Below are 20,182 nucleotides of genomic sequence, written 5' to 3' on the forward strand. Positions count from 1 at the left end.
GAAGAGCAAAGAGAAAGACACAGTTGCTAGTGTACCCTGTCTCGGCAGCTCAAAGAACATTTTCCCTAAATTATAGTCCTACATTGTTTTGTACTGGAGCTTGGTACCTTCATTTGCTTGAGGAATTCTCTTCACCTAATGTTTTGAGTTTTAGATTGAACCCTCCAACATGGTATCATAGCTTTTGATTCCTCCAACGCATATGGCGACGACTAAAAAAAACTAATCACATCATGTTTGTAATAATAAAAAAATGATGTACACACTGCGGCTTGTATACATACGGTCTAACATTCTCCAATTTGGATCCTCTACTAATGAGCTGCCTGACAGGATCGTGTTGCTCAGACACAGCAAGGTGAGAAATGACCGCCTTACCCCTGCCCGAGCGCCTTGCCCGAGTGGCGTTAAGGCTGTCATTTCCCGCCTTATTGTATCTGCGCAGCACAATCCTACCGGGCAGCTCAGCAGTAGCGGATCATGATCCAACATTCTCTCCTCTATAACCATATGGGTTCATTTTGTTTGGCTTTACGTTAGAGATGTCATTACATACAAGTGGTGTGTAGATCCTGTGTCAACCTCCTCTTCTTTGAGGCATTTGACGGCTGGATTGCCTAAACACATATCTTGGCACACACTAAAGGATGTGTGTCATCCAGCCCAACCGTTGGATGCTCATTGGGAACTCATTGGAGAGGAACCAGATCCGCAGATCCCTGCCTGGCTGGAATTTAAATACCATACCCCTATTAGATGCACTCTCTTGGCCCTTTTGTGGGTCGCCAGCACGCTCTGGTAGTGAGGGGTCCGAAATAAAGGATCCTGAGCCCAGAAGATCTGATCAGGTGGATTCTTTTTTTTTTTTTTTGTGAGAAGAACAGGTAAACTCTGTTGTTGCTTGAAGAACATTAAAAAGTAAATGGAATTTGTCAAGAATATCTTTCAGGGGATCTCCTGGGTGGAGTTGGTACAAGTTCCTGAACTCAAAAACACTCCACAACACGGTTCCAGAGATGCAAGATTGCATTAGGGGGATTAGAGCACACCATGTCGTGTGGGGTCTCAAGCAAAGCCATTTTTAGTAGATTTTGGGTGGCATTTCACCTTGTGAAGAAGCTAAATCTGACTTAGTATCACTTGTTAGCTGGCAATCGGCAGCGCCTCTTTAGGTCTTAGTCCTTAAAAACTAGGCATTAAGGAGGTCTCTAAGTCCTTATAAGCCTTCACATTGGCCTACTCACATTCTATGTGGTATCATTGCTTTCGTGTTGAACCTCAGCATGATAGACATGCATAGAGATCATCTGGGCTTTGGATCATTTCTGGTTTGCTCACGGGCCAAGAGCTGATCTCTGTGACACATAAGTGATTACAATTGCAGAGGCCAACCAATACCAAAACTGAAAGCAAAAAAAAAAAAAACAAAAAAAATCATCCTCAGAGTGTTACGGTAACAAAAATATCCCTTCAAGTCTGCATGCTCCACTTTCATGGTGGTTGCAGTAGCAGATTGGAGACTAGAATTAGCTGCTGCTTTCATGCTGTGATTGAAGACTGGCCTTGGCAGCCCTCTCACTCTCACAGTCCCACTGTCACTAGCCACTTCCGTTCATCATCCGCAATATTTAGACTACTTGGAATTTAGGATTTACAGGGAGAAGCAGTAGGCTAATGGTGTCAGCTACTCGGATCCATTCAGCGTGGGCCAGTAACATTCTGGGCACTCCATGCTGTTGTTTGGGTTTCATTTTCTGTGTTTTACTTGCTCTTAAGACAATGAGCTAATCAGATCAGCAAATTCCATTGCTTGATTTCTTAATCCTTTGTTTTAATACTGATTTTCTTAATCCTTAAAGCCATCAGCCTACAAGTTTTCAATCATGGGAGGGAACTTTAGGGGAAAATAATGCTAGATAAGTGGCTACCCTTCAAACAATGGAATTTAGCCGATGGTAGCGATGCCATCACTTTATGCATCTTATGAAAAATTACTTCACTTGATAAATCCTGAAGGAATCCAGACTAAGAAGATGATGATTAAGGGTCAGATATATATCTAAAGAAGAGTTTTTTTCTTATCAAATGGGACCAATCAAGTGCTCTTTAGGAGTTGTTAATCTCAATCCCAAGACTCTTATAGTCAGAAAGCAGTGAACTTAATGCGACAGAGAGGCTTGGGCAAATCCATTATTATTGGGTTGATAGAGAGGTTCTAACTTGCGAAACCAAAAATTCAGTAAAAATGAATAAATGGGGGCATAAGTACAATTCGAGATCCATGAGAACATAGTATGTGGGGGAGAAGATGCTACAGAATCTGAATTAAGGAAACCTGCAGTATTAGAAATTTTTAAAGTTTCACGAGGAACAGAACATCTACTTTTCTGCACTTTCTTGAAGAGTAGTTACAAAACCTACCCTGGAGGAAGGATCCAGCTCTCGGGAGGTCGGATTCAGATGATAAAACTTGCTTTTGCAATACTAAAGAATTCAATGATCCTGTTATTGGAGGTGGATGAGGCCAAAAGTGCCCTCATTAACATACCAGAGATCCTAATTCAAGAGTTACTGGATAAAATGATGGTTGGAACAAGTGTGATCAAATCAAAATTGACAATCCACAGTACAAAAAGTGGGCGGTGTAGCAGTGACAGCAAGACTCAAGAGAAAGGGTCACCTTTAGATCTACTAGCCAGCCATAGCATGACAAATACCCTAACTCTACACAAGCAAGAAACTCCATTTACAGAACACCTATGCCCAGAGTGAGTGGGAAAAATATCCTCATAGAAATATAGTCTTCAGAACTGCTTAAATAGAGGACGAAAAATGCTTCAATTTGATAAAGACTGGCATCCATGATGATTAAGCTATTTTTATGTTTTCACATTCCTCTATATGACAATTATAATCACTAGATGTTTCTTTCTTTCAGTGAGGAAAACTGGTAAAGTCATAACACCTGATGGAGTTAGGATCAAAGATAAAGAATAACATAACATAACAACAATCACTTCTCATTTCATGCTAGTCAATATGGAACTTCCACAAGCAAACGACACAGCCGGAAACCTATAAATAAAAATGCCCCAATGATTTTTCCACAATAACTCATGCATGAACTTTACATTGTGTAAGAAAATTTACCCAGTTCGTATTCTATCCAATCGATCAACACTCTTTCGTGCTCTCTCCAGTTGTAGGTCAACACTCTTTCGAGACTTCTCAAGGCAGTCTACACTTCTCCTTGACCTCTCCGTTTGGTCAAAAGAGATTCTAAACTTTTCTAGCCTGTCAATATTATTAGATTTGTACTCATGGCTTTTCAATTTTTCAGCTCTATCAGTGCTCTTCCTTGGTTTTTCTCTCCGGTCAGTGCTCTTCCTTGAAGCCTCAAAACAATCAGTGCTTCGCCGTGACTGTTCAAACCTGTCGGTGCTTCTCCTTGAACTAATCCGTTCAGAAGGAGAATTCTCAACCGTGGATATGAATTTCTTGAGGTGTCTAATATACTCTGGATAAAGCTCCAGGTCACAATGATTTCCACCTTTAAGCCATAATGGTTCATACTTCTCCTTACATAGCTCCCAAAGCTGTTTACCATGAGAACAGTCAACAACTTCATCAGAGGTACCCTGCAAAACAATATGGAAGAAATTCAGAGGGGCAGGTATATGCCTATTTTGGAGTACTGAAGATGACTGTCGATAAACAGAAATGCACCACCCGCACCAGTGCACAAACACAATGAAGAGCTCCAACTTTTAAAAAAAATGACAAATAAGAAAACATTTTAAGCAACATGCATCTCTCTCTCACCCCCCCCCCCCCCTTTTCTCTTTCTCTACTATCCCCTTCCCTAAATGTTGCAAAACTTAAAATGCTCCAAGGCTTAATGAAAGCAAATAAAAAAAATCAAAATATTTGTTTCCCCTCTTTCAGTCTTTCTTTTCTATACCAATTTTTCTGCAAAGACAGATTAAGAAGATTTCTTTTTATCAAGACTGAGGTAGAAAAGTAAAATGTCTAGAATGTTAATAGGAAGTCAGAATGTTACTGTGACCGTGACTACCAGCCTTCTGCTTACAGAAAAGAGGATTTCAAAGAGAGCGTAGGCTTACAAAAGAAAGGCTGTTTTCGCTATTGACTTGTTTACCATTCTACCCAAATGCAGATACATAAGCACCTTGAGAATTGATCCCGTGGTCAAGGGATCCAATCATGTACTCAGTTTTCCTAGACTACCTGCTTCCATGTTTCTAAGTTATCCAGCACCTAGGCAACCTCTAGGCATTTTAGTCAGGATCATGGACAGAATGACCATTATTTCTGCTGGGTTTGTGTCTTGTCAGGGCCATATGATAAAGGTGAATCCAGATCCATCTGGCTAAATATATGGTATTTACTTTAACATAACAAACATTAAACAGGAGTGGTTCTCTGGAGGGTGGCCTAAACATAGAATCCATGGATGGGCGCTCAATTATGCCCCATGGCAGCTCAGATGGGGCAGAAATTTTGTGAACAGGTAGACCCCAAGGTCATTGCTCACATGTCAAGTTTCAGCCTAATTAGAGTCGGTCATCAAGTGGCAAAACAAAGTATCGAAAAAAACCCAGACAATCAAAAAGGGTGCATGGGACTACCGGGGGTGCATGGAAATACAAGGGAGGGTATGCCATTACATGAGAGGATAAATAATTGATTTTGAGGCTGAAATTTGACATCAGCCAATCTAGACCATACCCAAGATATCCTGTGGTCAGATTTGCCATATCACTCTTCCACGAGGCAAAGTAAGGTGCGGCCATCTGCTGATTCTCTTACTGGGTTGCCGTCCACTGAACCATTTGCTTTATTAAAAACTTACATTTCCCGGAAAAACAAAGAACAGTATATGAAAAGTAACAAACTAACAAGAAGAAATGTTCCATTTACCCATGAAATTTCATGATTTTCGTTTACACCATACTTTACCAACCACTCAATAGACCCAAATTAGATTTTGTTCCTGATGAGGTTAGAATGCAAGGAAGCAGAGCCTCATAATTGATAGGACCCCAAAATATACTAATGAGAGTTATCCAGTAATGGAGTGACAGGGCACCCATGGAGATATAAAATTACATAATTAATGTAGTACTGACAAGGCATAAGGATGGAACGCTGTTAGAACCCAACAGAGCAGATGGCAAAAAATATGGTACTCTGGTGTGAGATATATCATGAATGTCCTATTTTGTTGTAGTACTTGGATGAATTGATTGTTATTCGGATAAACTTTTAGACATAAAAAAGAGCACTACTTTTAGGTTGGGCATTCAACAGTCTCTTAAATTCCTTCTGGCTATCACACCGGACTGATGAAATGCTCATATGACTGCCCCGGCTATTCACAAGAGAACAGAGCTACCAAGCTGTGAGGGGACTTCCAGACTTGTAGCTAAAATTGCGGGAATGTGCATACAAGAGAGGCCATGTCCATGCAATTTGGAGAACATTCCCTTTACCTTCTTTCTTTAACTCAAGCACATTCCTAGATTCTATTCCTATATCAACCCAAAGTCCGAACTCTCTCAATTTTAAAACTCGGGTAGTCCCTGTAATCTTGGCATGGGAATTACTCAATAGACCTATCTTTTCCAAGTGAACATTTTCCTCTGCATCTTGTGAGGGATATATTTATGTTGTTGTTCTATGTTGATGTAATGATGATCACCAAACAATATAGTTGATTTATTTTACTCATAGTGAAGGGAGTAGAAGAGTAGCCACTAGAGATAAACTTTCTCACCCAGCCCTTTGACCAGTACATCCTATAACAATGAACACCACACCCCACCCCCAACCCCCCACCCCCCCCCCCCCCAAATATTGAGTTACCCTACTAAACAAATATTGTAGCCACTGCAATCAATAAGCATCACAGTCAATTAAGTATCTCTAAATACCATGATGCCTTACTGCCTTTTGTGATCCCTCTCACATACTTAATAGATTTTGATATTCTAGACACTCAAGCGTGACTTATCAAGGATTTAAAACTCAGTATTGGAGATGGTGTTGGGCTGCACCAATCTAGCCTGATGTCCTGATCTTTGGCCACTTCTGCAAAGGAGTTGACAAGTATCAGATGGATCGGAGTCAGTATGATCTGATACGCCCCATCTGATCCCTATACTTAGAAACCCTGTGTCTTACAGATGCCAATGCCGATAATCTGAGTAAATCAATTTCAAAACTCGAAGAATAGAAAAAAAAAAAATCTTCACAATCATAGCCCATCCAAAGAAAAAAAAATCACAATCTTATCCATTACAAGAAGCCAATCAAAGTCATCTCAACTTTAAAAGTGCGAGTCTCAGACTGAATGTTGACCCATTACAAAAAAATGGGAACGTGATGAAATATATGGAAACACTGGTTTCTTACATTAGTTTTTTACTATAAGCATTATGAAGCCCAAATATGCATAATTAATGTTTCAAGAGACAATATGCATGGTGACACCTTCAAAACTTATATTCCACAGTAAACTATCATTTCAAACAAGGAGAAAACAAGTTAATAGATGAAAGTACTTCTCATACACAATCTAAACTGTATAAATATTCAGTTTCCATGCATAAAAGTATTCAAATTCAAGAAGAATCTACAATGACTAAATTTACCTAAAATAGTCGGTCAAAAATTTCATAGAACTCATCACTATCAAGCATCAAAGATGACTACAATTTCTCCATTATAATTCCCTAATAATCTACAAGAGGATGGTGAGGCTGGAGAGATTTCGCAAAATGCAAGAAATGGAACACAACCTTAAAAATATAAAAAAAATTAAATTATACATAAAAGGAGTTAATTGTTCAAGTAGAGAGAGATTTAGGTAAATTTGCCAAAAAGGTACAAATTTGGAGGATCTAAAAAGGTATAAATTTTCCAGAAACGAAGCTAAGACGATTGTGTGGAAAGCAAGGGCAAAGAATTATGAGGATCTTTATAAAAATCTGAACACAAAGGAATAGGAAAAAGCTATCTATAAGATGGCTAAAATGAGAGAAAGGAAGAGTAAAGATTTCTACCATATTAGATGTATTAAAAGTGATGATCGTAGAGTACTAATAAGGGATGAGAACATTAAGGAGAGATGGAAAGAGTATTTCAATAGCCCTACTTAATGAAGACTTTTCGAGAAATAGGGCCCTAGAAGGCTGCATTACTCATCTTAACACCACATAGCATAGATATATACACAAAGTTGGGGTGTCTGAAGTGAAAGAAGCTTTAAGAAAGAAGAAAGTAGGCAAGACATCAGGCACAAACAAGGTCCCCGTAGAAGTGTGGAAGAGGTTAGGAATCTGTGGTTTATCCTGGCTAACTAAGCTGTTTAACAAGATTATGACCATAAAGAAAATGTCAGATGAATGGAGAAGCATTGTGGTCCCGATTTACAAAAAAAAGGTGATATTCAGAACTGCAGTAACTATAGAGGCATAAAAATAATGAATCATACGAAAAGTTATAGTAGAGAGTTATTGAAAACCACCTAAGAAAGGAAACTACTATTTCGGAGAACCAATTTGGTTTTATACCTGAAAGATCCACAATGGAAGTTATTCTCTTACATATGAGACATCATGGAAAAATATAGAGAGGGCAAAAAGGATCTCCATATGGTCTTTATTGGCCTAGAAAAAGCCAACGCGAAGTCCCTAGAGATTTAATCTGGCATATACTAGAGAAGAGAAGGGTGTCATGTAAATATGTGGGCATAACTAAAGATATGGATGATGGTGTGGTGAGTAGCATAAGAACTGTAGGGGGTCAAGGTAGTGAATTCTCAATTACAATTGGGTTACATCAATGATCAATCTTAAGCCCTTATTTGTTTGCGCTTATCATGGATGATTTAACTAGAGGCATACCAGATGAGGTTCCTTGGCGTATGCTTTTTGCTGATGAGACAAAAAGCTGGTAGATGAGACAATAGCAGGGCCAAGTTGGAGTTATGGAGATCAACCGTGGAATCAAAGGTCTTAAGACAAGTAGTACTAGGACAGGATATATGGTGTGAAAACTTTAGCCACACTAGGACGGTTAATGAGGTGGTGAATATTGATAAGAGGGAGATTCCACAAAGTGATTATTGGTGAGAGGGAGATTCCGGAATACATGGGCTCAATCGTAAATAAAGAATGTGAAATAGAGGATGATGTTGCCCAAAGAACTAAAATAGGATGGATCCAGGGCTCTACTTGCACCGAGCATGGGAGTTAGATGGGGTGATCAGCGTATTCCTTAAAGCTTAAAGGAAAACTTGATACGACTGTCATACGACCAGCTATGATGTATGAGGCGGAATGTTGGGCAGTAAAGAAGCGCCATATAGATAAAGTAAGTGCAGCGGAGATGAGGATGTTGAGATGGATGTGTGGCAAAACTGGGAAGGATAAAGTAAGGATGACCAGATTAGAGTTGGGTTAGGAGTAGCTCCGATTCATGATAAGCTTCAAGAGAGTCGTTTGAGGTGGCATGACCATGTTCAACGGAGGCCTCGGGATGCTCCAATACGGAGGAGTGATTTGATTCAGATTGAAGGAACTAAAAGAACCAGGGGAAGGCCTAAAATTAACCATACGAGAAGTGGTGAGGAAAGACATACTTAGCTTAGGCCTCCTATCATGTATGACTTCGACGTTGTTGTAGAGAGAGATTTAGATGAGCAACAGCAAGGGAATTTTCAACATAATGAGGACATTGAGGTAGTCAAAGAGTCTGGTAAAAACACTCGTCTAAGTGTGAAATGAGGTTGTTAAAAGAATATGAAATCTCAGGACAATGCCTTCTCGGTCATTTTGTCTGAAACAATTTATCTCCCTATGATGTTGATTCAGGTTTTCAGTCAGTGGGATCTCAGGTTGAATCAACGGTTAGAAAGAGTACGTGGGGCTTTTTCTCTACTTCTTCATCTGAAACAGAGAAGTTGGCAGCCTTAAGATGGGGAAGCATGAGAATAATTGCCTCAAACTTCTGCTAGGTTTATAGAAACCCATGGTTTTGTTCTAATAAATAATCCAGGCATTTATTATAAAATGTTTAACGTTCACAAAATCCCTCTTCATGCATGATCTTACTGCCTTTTTGCAGGCCTGCAGTTCTTCCATTAAGACTCACCCAAATGAAAGCTGGCAATTCTTAGAGGGCTGATCAGAGGTCAGAGAAAGGTTTCGACTGTGCAACATGATACTATTAAGCACAAAGGTTGGATGGATGGAAGGATACAAATAAACTTCTCATTCACTTTCTTTTTCTTGATGAACACTTCAATTTGAAAGGTACAAAAATGACTAAACAAAACTATGTGAAAATTAATAGACAAACTAGTTAAGGGCACGTGAATTGCACGTAGGATAGGGGTGTTAGTAGACTGTGTTTGACAAGGTTTGCAATTGGGTGATTTCAACCACTAGGGAAACAGAAACATTTCACTAATTTCAACAGGTCTCACTCAAAATTTCAGCAATGTTGCCAATTTTATCAGATTTCGACCCTTGGAGAAACAGAAATATTTCGCCAGTTTAGACAGATTTCACTCGAAATTTCAAACATTGGTTTTTCATGAGACCAGTCAGCACGCTGAAAAAATTTAAAAAGAAGTCAATGTACGATTTATTGTGATTTTCATTTCACAAAGTAAAATGGAGGGGTTTCGAAAGCTTCTGTCAGCACCGTCAGAATTTGTGTGACGGGCTTGTCATATAAATAGAGGGGCAATTTTGGAAGAAGAAAACTTGAAACTGATATGGAACACTTAAGAATAATAGGCAACCCATCTCTAGATAGAGTGACATGTTTTGGGATAAGAAAATTAGAAATCAAGAAGTTAGTTGATAGAACACCAGTAATCTCTATATAGAGGGTTATACATATCAAAGACTGCAGCAACCAGTAATAACTTTAAGCCAAAAGGGATAAAGAGAAAGACAAAAAAAAATAAGAAGCAAAATCAAAACCCAAAAGTACCCATATTGCGTTCCATGAACATTCCCTTGCATTAACTAAGAGCAGTGCACCATAAAAGAATATCAAGATTTCATTTTAATAAGAATACCACATAAGATAGTAAACTTTAATTTCAACAACAATCCCAACCTCGTGAGCATTACAACTGTCAAATTGTTACGTAGCCTCATTTCCTTAAATTCTTAAATAGAAGGTTATCAGAGCCTTTTCTGTTTACTAACTTTGTCATGTTATCTTCCATTTTTTTTCCTGGAAATTAGACTATTGATTTTTCTCTGTCTAGCCTAGCAAGGGCAAGGTAATAGAAAACTCATAACTGCAACTAATTTACAGCTCAAAATTTCCAAGGACATTTAACTTTTGAAGATCCATTACAAGAAACCCTATGAGTTGTATTAGTATTCTTGTTAACCATCCTCTCTATATAATATGCATGTTCAGTTCTGGGCTTTGAAAATAGGGTGATAGCTGTCAAGACCATAGTTATCAAGGCGGCAAGGCGACCATGGCGTTTGAGGGCCTTCCTAAGCGCCTTGGCGATAGGGCGGCCCCAAGGCGTTCTAATGTTCTTTTTTTTATATAACCATTTTATTAGCATAATCTGATTCTGTTTTCATAACTCAGTCTTCAAGCAAAGTTGGACACCCCTTCCCAAAAGTGAAGAAAAGGGGACCAATTAAGTATATAACGCAGTCAATGTATCTCAATCACATCGAATCATGTTATGATTGACGGAGGATTGGTATCCACAGAATTACTTCATATTAGTTCAAACAAGATCTGAATAGCCTGAAAAGGCCTTTTGTATATGGGTTCATAATCACTCATGCAATAATCAAGGGCAAAAGAACAGAATAAGAATACTTACATGAATAATTAGAACAGGACAATTAACCAATGGGATTTTGTCAATGTTCTGCACAATACAACACAACGCAATGTTCAAAACAAAGAACCATGCATGAAAGATCAAACAGAGCAACTCTAGATTAACTGGAGAAGAGGAATGTACCTTATAGATGTCAAACCAATATGTGCGTTTCACAGGATACATGACCCTTAAACCCGATAGTATAGGACTATGCAGAATAACAGCTCGTAATTGGGGCAAGCGAGCCGCTAGATCCAATGTGGGGCCACTTCCAACAGATTGACCATAAAGGATGATGTCCTCCTGCTTAGCCCCATAATTATTTTCAATACACCTATAGGCTGCTTCAATATCTGCGTAAGTGTTCTGCTCACTTGGCTACAGAACAAGAAAAACCTGAACTTGAGATTATGATATAAATAATGCCATTTTGCGGCAATTATGATCAGGAAAACTTAAAACTCTAACTAACCTTTCCAGAAGACTGTCCATAGCCAGAATAGTCATACCTGGATGAAATTTAAATGTGTGAGGGAACCCCCATTGTTTCCTTTAATACGTAGAATATTAAGACCATCCAAAGCAATATCATTAGATGAAATTTTAGAAGAACAAGAAGGTTATCAATCCAAGCCATCTTTCTTGCAGTTTCACCCACCAAACTTCCTGTATTGATCAGTGTCTTGTGGGAGACAGAATGTAACCTCATAGATTTGGATGTGCTGCAGGTCAATGCTTGGTATGTTTCTCTAAATATATTGGGGATTCTTTGAATTTTAATGTGGAATTTGAGGCTTTTCTGGAAGCAGTGCTGCTTGCCAAGGAGAAAGGTTATGTATGGATAGAATGTGATTCATCATCGGTGGTGAACTGTATAGTAGGCCAATCCATTCCTTGGTGTATCAGACAAAAGTATAATGTAGTGAAGTCTTATTTAGAGAGTATCTCATGGATTATTACTCACTGCTAATAAGGAAATTATCACAGTTCTGATGCTTTATTCAAATAAGCCTCAGTAACAAAGCTTTTTTACATTTGGAATGTGCCCCCTTCTTTTAAATTAGACGATATCATGTGGGATGCACAGGATCAGCCAAGATTATATTTCAATCATTGTTATAGGCATTTTTCTTTCTCTTTGGTGATGGTTCTTCCCCTCTGCTGATGGCATTGCTGAAGGTGGAGGGTAGAATAATCTCACAGTTTTGTTATCTCTTTTGTAGCCATCTAGGTATGCCTGGACATAAATCTTGTACATTCCTTCTATATAAATATAACTTTTGCTGACCTTTAACTCGGAAAAAAAAAAATCCAAGCCATCTAGAAGTATCTATCTTCATTTCTTGGGTACCCCACTGCAAAGTCACTTTTTGCAATGAAGCCCAGATCCAAGAACCTGCAAGCTACAAAAGCAAAAATATATCCTAACATGGATCAATCCTTCGAATGGCAGGGATAGATTCTATTTCCCCTCCTCTATTTGGTGCAGATCAATAGATTTAGATATAAAGACAGGTGAGTAAATCTAAATTAACTAACTTCGTACTCCCTTCCCGCAGGAAAAATTCTCATATCAGGCCAAGGCGCTAAACCATGCAAAGTAATCGTAATTGGCATACCTGATATGTTGAGGACTGCTCCACAGCTAAAGTTCAAAACAACTATAAAGAATCAAACACTCCAATTGTGGAACTAGTCGACTACAAATTCCAGTAGAAGAAAAGCTCAATTTACCAAGCTGGGTGGTTGATAAAAAAAAATCGCTTCTTTCTCCAGCTGATACCCGAAGATCCCAAGAGGACACTCATATAACTACGACATTATTGAAGATGAAAGAAAAAACTAAACGAGTCCAAAGTGAGCATAGCTAAAACCACCAGAATTCACTATCTCCCACTTTTTTCTACAAACCCATGGCTTGAAAGATCAAACCCCAGAGGAAGCAAGCAGAACGCAACATAGATGGAGAAGATTCCAGAGAGAGAGAGAGAGAGTACCCCAGAAGATTGACGCGTAAGTGGATGCTCAATTCGATAAAGAGCTCGTACATCTGACCCAGATCAGCGGCATTACCATGCGAGTAGAGAACAGTTGAGGTTGCCATGGGGTGCCGGATGTAGATGGCTACAATCTCTGTGCCGCGACGAGTGGGCAATTTGAGGACATCGACGTTCTCACGGTGAGGGAAAGGACTGAGGAGTAAGAGACCAGTGACTTCGTCAGTAATCATCTTGTAAGAAGGAGGGTTGGGTGGGAAGAACGCAAACTTGGCTGCCATGGATGAAGTCACTCCACCCATCACTTTCTTCTCACACAGTCTCTCACTCCCACAGTTAAAATCACTCTTTATCAATTGGAGAAGACGCTCTTTTATTTCTGAACGAATCAGAACCAGATCGACATTCCTTCTCCTTCTTCGCCTTTTTTTAAGTTCATGGAAGAATTCTTAGAGAGATTTGTTCAAATCTAGTTCCCACTCCGTTCTTTCTTTACTCTCCTCTTTCCTTTTTCATTTTTCATTTTTCCGTTTCTCTTTGCTGGAGCGAAGATAGGCCTGACAGTAATCCTTTCTGCTGGACGCTTGGAATGTCTTTAGCTAGAGAGAGCAACTTGTGAAAAGACAAAAGGTAACCCTATTCATTGACGTATTAAAAACATGTGAAATCCATCTTTCGTGCTTTCCGCAAGGATGCTTTTGTCTTTTACGGAAAGAGACTCATCAGAGTGCTCTCCGCTCATTATATTTACCGGGTACACGGTGCGCCACATGATTGCTCCTCTCAATCTCTTCTCATAATTCTCACCTTCCTTCTTTTTTTTTCTTTTCTTTTTTTTTTTTAATTTTGTGTGGCAAAAGTTTTCGTAGTTTAGCTTCACAAGATTTGAAGGTATCTCTGATTCATATATTTTAGCATAGAGGCTGCATACCGCATATAATCAAGTAGTATTCTTTTTCTCTTAATTATATACCAAAAAATATTGGAGGATTCGTTTGTATTTTCAGCTCTCTTTATTCTAAAAAAATATATATATTTTTAATTGGATATTCAAAGTTTCATATTCCCACTTTGTCAAGAAAGAACCCTTTATTGCTGAAACTCACTTGTGACCAGAGAAAACTTGGGGTTTACCTATTCAAAAATTTCAGCTCTTTCTAATTAATCAACCACATCCACATGGTAGATGTTTGAAACTACTTCCATGCATGGTATATAGACTTTCTTTAAAGTTTCAAGCTCCAAATTGAATTTTAATCAACCATGGTTACACTGAGCAAAACCTTTCTCATATTTGTGTTTGCATTTAATAAATTAATAGTAATGGGTTTCCAATGTTGTCGATATGGGAATTCTCTTATGCCACACCTATCATAAAATGAAAAATGACTATATTCGGTACAGGACTCACATAGTATCTGAGGAGAGAAAACATCAGTGCGAGCTCATGTCTTATTATGTGAGAGCATGAGAAAGAATCCCACGTCCTTGGATAGTGTTCTTTTTCCCTAAAATGTAAAGTGTGGCAGTTTTTGACAGAATATAAAAGGAATGTTGAGGAGCATGATCAATGATTCCAATTAGGGGTGGAGTAGTGAAGCCATTGTTCTACAGAGATTTGATCGCAGTCCCACACTTTTGAAAGCAATGTAAACAGCAAAACAAAGTACTGGTCGCCACTCTCGTATACCGTTTTCCTCATATGCTAATTTAAGGGTGTCAATTTGGATAGAAATTGGGAACCGTCCTAGAATTGACCCATCTTGTTACTAAATGGTATGATTCTGATCGAGAGCTGATTTAGATCGGTTATTAAATGGAACAGTACTACGATATATTTGTGAGCGCAAGCCATGGTGCAACTTTAAACTAGGATATATTTGTGAGCATCAGTTTTGATGCAACGATTAAGGTTGCTCCATTGTGACCAAGAGGTCACGGGTTCAAGTTTGGAAACAACCTATTTGTGAAAACAAGAGTAAGGTTGCGTACATTATGACCCTGCCTAGAATCTCAATTAAAGATAATGAAAGAAAGATTCATGTCCGAGAGAGTGGCTCCTACACCCACATCTGCATCCGCATTGTCTGTCTCTTTTTTCCTTCTTATAAAATGACCTGCTTGCCCCCCTTAAATTGAATCAAAAGAGAGGCACCGATTGGATCTCGTGTACGAAGACCAAAGTAATCAAACGCTTGTGATTCGTGGTAACTTCGAAATCCAATACAGTCTTCCCAACTCCCAAGAGTTCCCGTCCCATTTCACACCAGCATATCTGTATTGTTGAAGTTACAGCCTAATATGAATGAGAGATAGAGAGAGATGTAAAATCCAAATGAAAAAGTCAAAGTTAGTGGGACTGGGGAATGTTTTGGCCTTTTCTTCGCGTCGTATGTTGAATTTTGTTTCTTTGCTGATTCAAAAAGTAATCAAAATCTGCTAACAATTGAAGGAAGATTCAGATTTTACTATGGATGATGTAGGCTAGTCCTCCTACTACAAGCACCAATAGAAGCTAGACGGCGACCACCACAACAACGACAACCTCATCCAAAACAATACTTTCCCCCGTGACCTCGACCAGAAAACCAGACCGGGTTAGCTACTCCTGTTCCAGCTAGCAGTAGCCGGGCCGGCTCAAAGGCGCTGGTTCCTAAAACCTGGATCGGATCCCATTGACATTGAGATTTCAGAGAGAACAAAAGAGGGAGAACAAAGTCACCGAATCCCACAAGGAGTGTCTGTGTTTTGGAGGGTAAGAGTGAAGACATGCGAGCAAACGTACAAGCGAAGGAACAAGGATGCTGGCAGAGTACCAAGGCATTTGTCCCTCCCCCCCCCCCCCCCTCTACCCCCTAGCCCCAAGCTAGGGACCCATTTTGCCCCTTTTTTTTTTGGTAAAGAGCATTTTTTTGACCATTCATTTATTCATAAGGACGAGGGAGGAGAAAATTAAACAGAAAGATCTTATGGTCGCGGGTATGACACTTTCTAGACCCTACAGTGGTGGGAGGTTCATGTATTCGATAATGTTATATTTTCCTCACATAAAATGACTGTTTCACCACTTCCTTTTAACTTCCAAAGTCCAAGCAACAAATGGAGTCTTTTATAGTTTAGGTCATTGATGGATGTACCTTAGGTGTAGGAAAATTGTCTCCTTCATTCTTAACGCTTTTCACTGGTTGTGGTCCTTGGATCCGGCTGCTTTGCAAGGAGTCCAACGTCTAAGGAGTGCTCAGGGGGTATCCAAGGACTGGACTATACCGCATACATCTTGGCGCATCCAATCAACCATCAGGATGTGTGGCACAACCCAATGGCTGAATGCACCCCTAGGTGTTGGGCCCTAGGATCCCTGGAGAGGAGCTCAATCTGTGGTCCCTTCACCTTCCCATATTATCTCAATGATCTTAATGAGTCCCTCCTCCCTCCCTTGTTATGACTTGTAATAAATCAATATTTAAAAAGCTAGCTGCCAAAATAATGTCCTCTTTATAGTACATCAATGTAAATTAGGAGATTTTTAACATGGACTATACATATATATTTTTTCATAAAAAAAAACATGGACTATATATATGAGTCAATACTCAGTAAAATATATTATTTGGGAAAAGGTTATTTAAACCAGTGGGACAATGTACACTAGTACTTTTGTATTCTTTTGAGATCTATCATGGATGATATTGTTCATCTCTTCTTTTTTTGAAGATTGTAATTTCACTTTAATTTTAAGGGAGTACAACTGTGTGGCTGATCCCTGACAAGGAAGGCCCTATCGATAATGTATATGATGATGTGGCATGCATTGTAATCCTCTCCAATTCCTAAAAGTGTGCAATGCGACAGTGCTAGGTGGAGTTGTCGACATCTGGCATCTCGGACATCCAACAGTCCGAGCTCATTGATATGGACCGTTGGATGTCTGAGCTGCCAGGTGTCGCCATCTCCACCTAACACTGCCACACTGCACACTTTTAGGAATTGGAGAGGATTAAAATCCGATGTGGCCTAGTTCCAATCCATGGCTACTTAAGTTATGTAATTCACATCAATGAGCTCCCACATTTCTACAATAAATGATTTTTTTTTTACCCAAAAAAAAATATCTTCATTTTCCCTATTCTCTAGCCGATTTTATGTAGCACTCACCTGCGCGTGTAGAGAGAGAGAGAGAGAGAGAGAGAGAGAGAGAGAGAGAGAGAGAGAGAGAGAGAGATGTAATGTGGCATATAAAATAGTTGGCCACTTCTACCAAAAAAAAGGGGTGGGGGGAGGGGGAATTTCTTAGATCTACTAAATTTAAAAAAGATTTACAAAAATGGTAGCTATAAATTATGTTCCACAAACACAAGTTACAATTTTGAAAAGATTTACCAAATTCCCATATGAGTAAAAATTGCTAAAAGAATAATCTAAAATACCCCCAACTTCTTCTTTCTCTCTCCTTCATTCTTCTTCTCCCCCTCTTCCCCCTCCAATAAAGGAACACCACCGCACTCCCTCCTCCTTGAAACACCACCGCACCTTCCTCTCTGAAATCTGCCCTGCACCACCACCTCCACCACCACTGCCACCCCCTCCCTCCCCTGCAAACCCGCCCCACCATGCTTCAAATTAATCATTTCCTCCGTACATTTCGCCCATGATAATGAAATTTTGATGATTAGTGTTTATAGGTCTTCCTCTTAATTGCTCTAAGGCATTAGAGAGTTGTTAAAGATGTGCTTATATATTCTTGCCTAAACAGGGAAGATCTCATCCTCTGTTGGAAAGGATTTCGATAAGATATTCCTCTTTTTTTCTGTAATTGGGGGAGGGGGGTTATCTATTGCTGATGATTTGAATGATTACTTTGAAGCTGTGATTGTGAAATCCATCAGTTTCGACAACTTAATCACAACACTGTGATTCTTCAGGAGGTATGGGGAGGAGAGCGGGAAAGGGAGAGAGGGGGTGCGAGGGGGTGGATGGCGGTAGCAATGGAGGTGGTGGTGTTGGGCAGATCTGCAAGGAGGGGGAGGGAAGACGAAGAGGGAGTGCGGAGGTGTTCCTTAATCGGAGGAGGAAGAAAAGGAGAAGAATGTAGAAAAAGGAGAGAGAGAGAAGGAAGTTGGGGGTATTTTAGATATCCTTTAGCCATTTTTACTCATAGGCTGATTCAGTAAATCTTTTCAACGTTATAACATGTGATGGTAAAACATAATTTATACCCATTTTTTTTTGTAAATCTTTTTATAATCTAGTAGATCTAGGCAATTCCCCGCCCCCCCCCCCCTCAAAAAAAAAAAAGAAGTAAAAGTTGGCCACATGGATGGTGATGATGAGCAGGACCGATTGCAGGAAGTGATAGATATTCCGTAGATATTCGTTCATTTAAGATGCACTTCAATGTTCATAAGGTCCTATCGTACTGCTTAAATAATCACAGGCATGGAAAAATTTTTGCTACTAAAAAGCCCGCTCGACCCGAACCCGCCCTAAGCCTGGCCCTGACCCGATCCTGATTTTTCAGCCCTTAGGGCGGGTTAGGGTTTAGAAATAGCTTGACCCTGGCAGGGTCGGGTCGGGTCTGGGATAAGGCCTCGGGCGTAGCCTGGCCCGGCCCGACCCAACCCTATATTAATATAAGTATATAATAGTATATATATCTGAGACAAATTAAATAGGAAAAGACGAAAAAATCCTAAGGGCAAACCCTAAATGGCTAAATCTCTTTACAATTTCACTTTCTATTGAAGCATCCTAACGCTTAATGGCTTAAGGGACTTAGGGCGCCGCTCGTTTGCTTTCCTCTTCCTCCTTCCCTGAGTAATCGGCTTAATGCCTTAATGATTCACAGAATCATCAAGTCACTGTTTTTGGATGGACCCAGAAGCAAGACCACCTCTCTAAAATCTAGAGGATAAGGAGGTGTACCCACGCTCTGTGCCCAAGTTCTAGTAGGGCAACCCTAGAAACCACAACTGCTCTAAAATCTAAGGACGTCTCCCTACTCTCTTTTTCTAAGCTCTTCATCTTTTTTGCTCTCACAGGATTACGACTTTCCAAAGTTAAGATCTTCACCTGCTCTTCTCCCGCTTACTGGATAAACCCCTATATCAGGTACACCCACTCAAAATGCAGGCCAACATCTCACAAGAGAGCATTGGATCCACAATAGAGAAAGAACGAGATCTCTGAGTCGCGTTTCATTCTTCAAATTCCTGAATAGTAGTAGAAGAAGCAAAGAGAGAACAAAAACCCTAATTTAAGCTATTTCCAGTTTCCTTAATTGGCGAAATCTCTGTAACCTTTCGCTGTCTCCACCATTAAATGTCCTGCAAAACTCGCCTTAACCTCGATTCGTTGCCGGAGAAGTCGTCTGCCTTCCCTACTACTAGGTAACTCCTGCACTTCACATAATCACATCTCAAATTCTCAGATCTTTTACGACCTTGTTGCCGGAGAAGTCGTCTGCCTGATTCCTCTCTTTTGATTGTTTTTTTTTTAAATAATCTTTCATCACATTAATTTTTTTTTGTTTTGTTTGTTTTGAGTGATCCTGGTTCTTCGTTGTTATAAGAGGAACTAAATTAGAACAGGCCATAGTTCATTGTCTTCTGTCTCTTTTATCAACATTGTTGATTTTTCTCGTCGCAACATTGTTGATTTTTCTTTTTTTATTTTGGGAAGCTGCTATTCTGGACCAAATTTGTGCTTATTAATGGATAATTGTGAAACCAGCCTTAATTTGTACTGTGATTACCCATTAATTTTTTCTCAAATATCTTTATTCTATTCTATTGCCTCCCGTATTGACAAGAATTTTATTGACAAATTCCCTTGGACTTTTGGTCCAGACTTAGGCATATTCATAGTGAAACCACTTCTATGATAATCACAATATTTTAATCATTTTCTGAATATTGGGTTTGTGCCGTTTAACTCAACTCCCTATTGCTTTCACTTGCTAAAACAGGGTCAATCAGGGCCAACCCGACCCTGCCCGACCCTATTAGGGTCGGGTCGGGTCGGGTTAGTGAAAACCTTGACAGGATTGGGTCAGGGTTGAGGGTTTTTTGGCCCTGCCAGGGTTGGGTTAGGGTTAGGGTTTAGGTTAAGGCCGGCCTGGCCCAACCCGACCCATTGACACCCCTAGCTACACTTCCTGTTACAAGGCTAGCAACAGCTAGGGGTGTCAACAGGCTGGTTTCGGTTTGGGCTTTTCGATTTCGGTGTGACTTTTATAGAAACCGAAACCAAACCATTAAGAAATGTTCGGTTTCGGTGCGGTTTGGTTTCG

At 39.7% G+C, this 20,182-nt stretch overlaps 1 protein-coding gene across 3 annotated transcripts in view; it reads right to left on the minus strand.

Moving 5' to 3' along the window:
* Nucleotides 1-3,001: 3,001 nt before the first annotated feature.
* LOC122671399 (alpha/beta hydrolase domain-containing protein 17B-like) overlaps nt 3,002-20,182 on the minus strand; it is a 32,993-nt gene continuing 15,812 nt past the window's right edge. Inside the window, exons 2-6 of one of the 3 annotated variants that reach the window (XM_043868590.1) lie at nt 12,895-13,213; nt 11,370-11,406; nt 11,039-11,275; nt 10,895-10,942; nt 3,002-3,638 (exon numbers count right to left, since the gene is read on the minus strand). In XM_043868590.1, coding sequence (XP_043724525.1) covers nt 3,147-3,638; nt 10,895-10,942; nt 11,039-11,275; nt 11,370-11,406; nt 12,895-13,196 — 1,116 coding nt within the window. In that variant the 5' untranslated portion in view covers nt 13,197-13,213 and the 3' untranslated portion in view covers nt 3,002-3,146. Of the gene's footprint in view, nt 3,639-10,894; nt 10,943-11,038; nt 11,276-11,369; nt 11,407-12,894; nt 13,330-20,182 lie in introns of those variants that run through there. The other 2 variants (XM_043868589.1, XM_043868591.1) reach the window with 2 other exon arrangements.

The sequence above is a fragment of the Telopea speciosissima genome, chromosome 8 (genome assembly GCF_018873765.1).
Source record: "Telopea speciosissima isolate NSW1024214 ecotype Mountain lineage chromosome 8, Tspe_v1, whole genome shotgun sequence".
Lineage (NCBI taxonomy): Eukaryota > Viridiplantae > Streptophyta > Magnoliopsida > Proteales > Proteaceae > Telopea > Telopea speciosissima.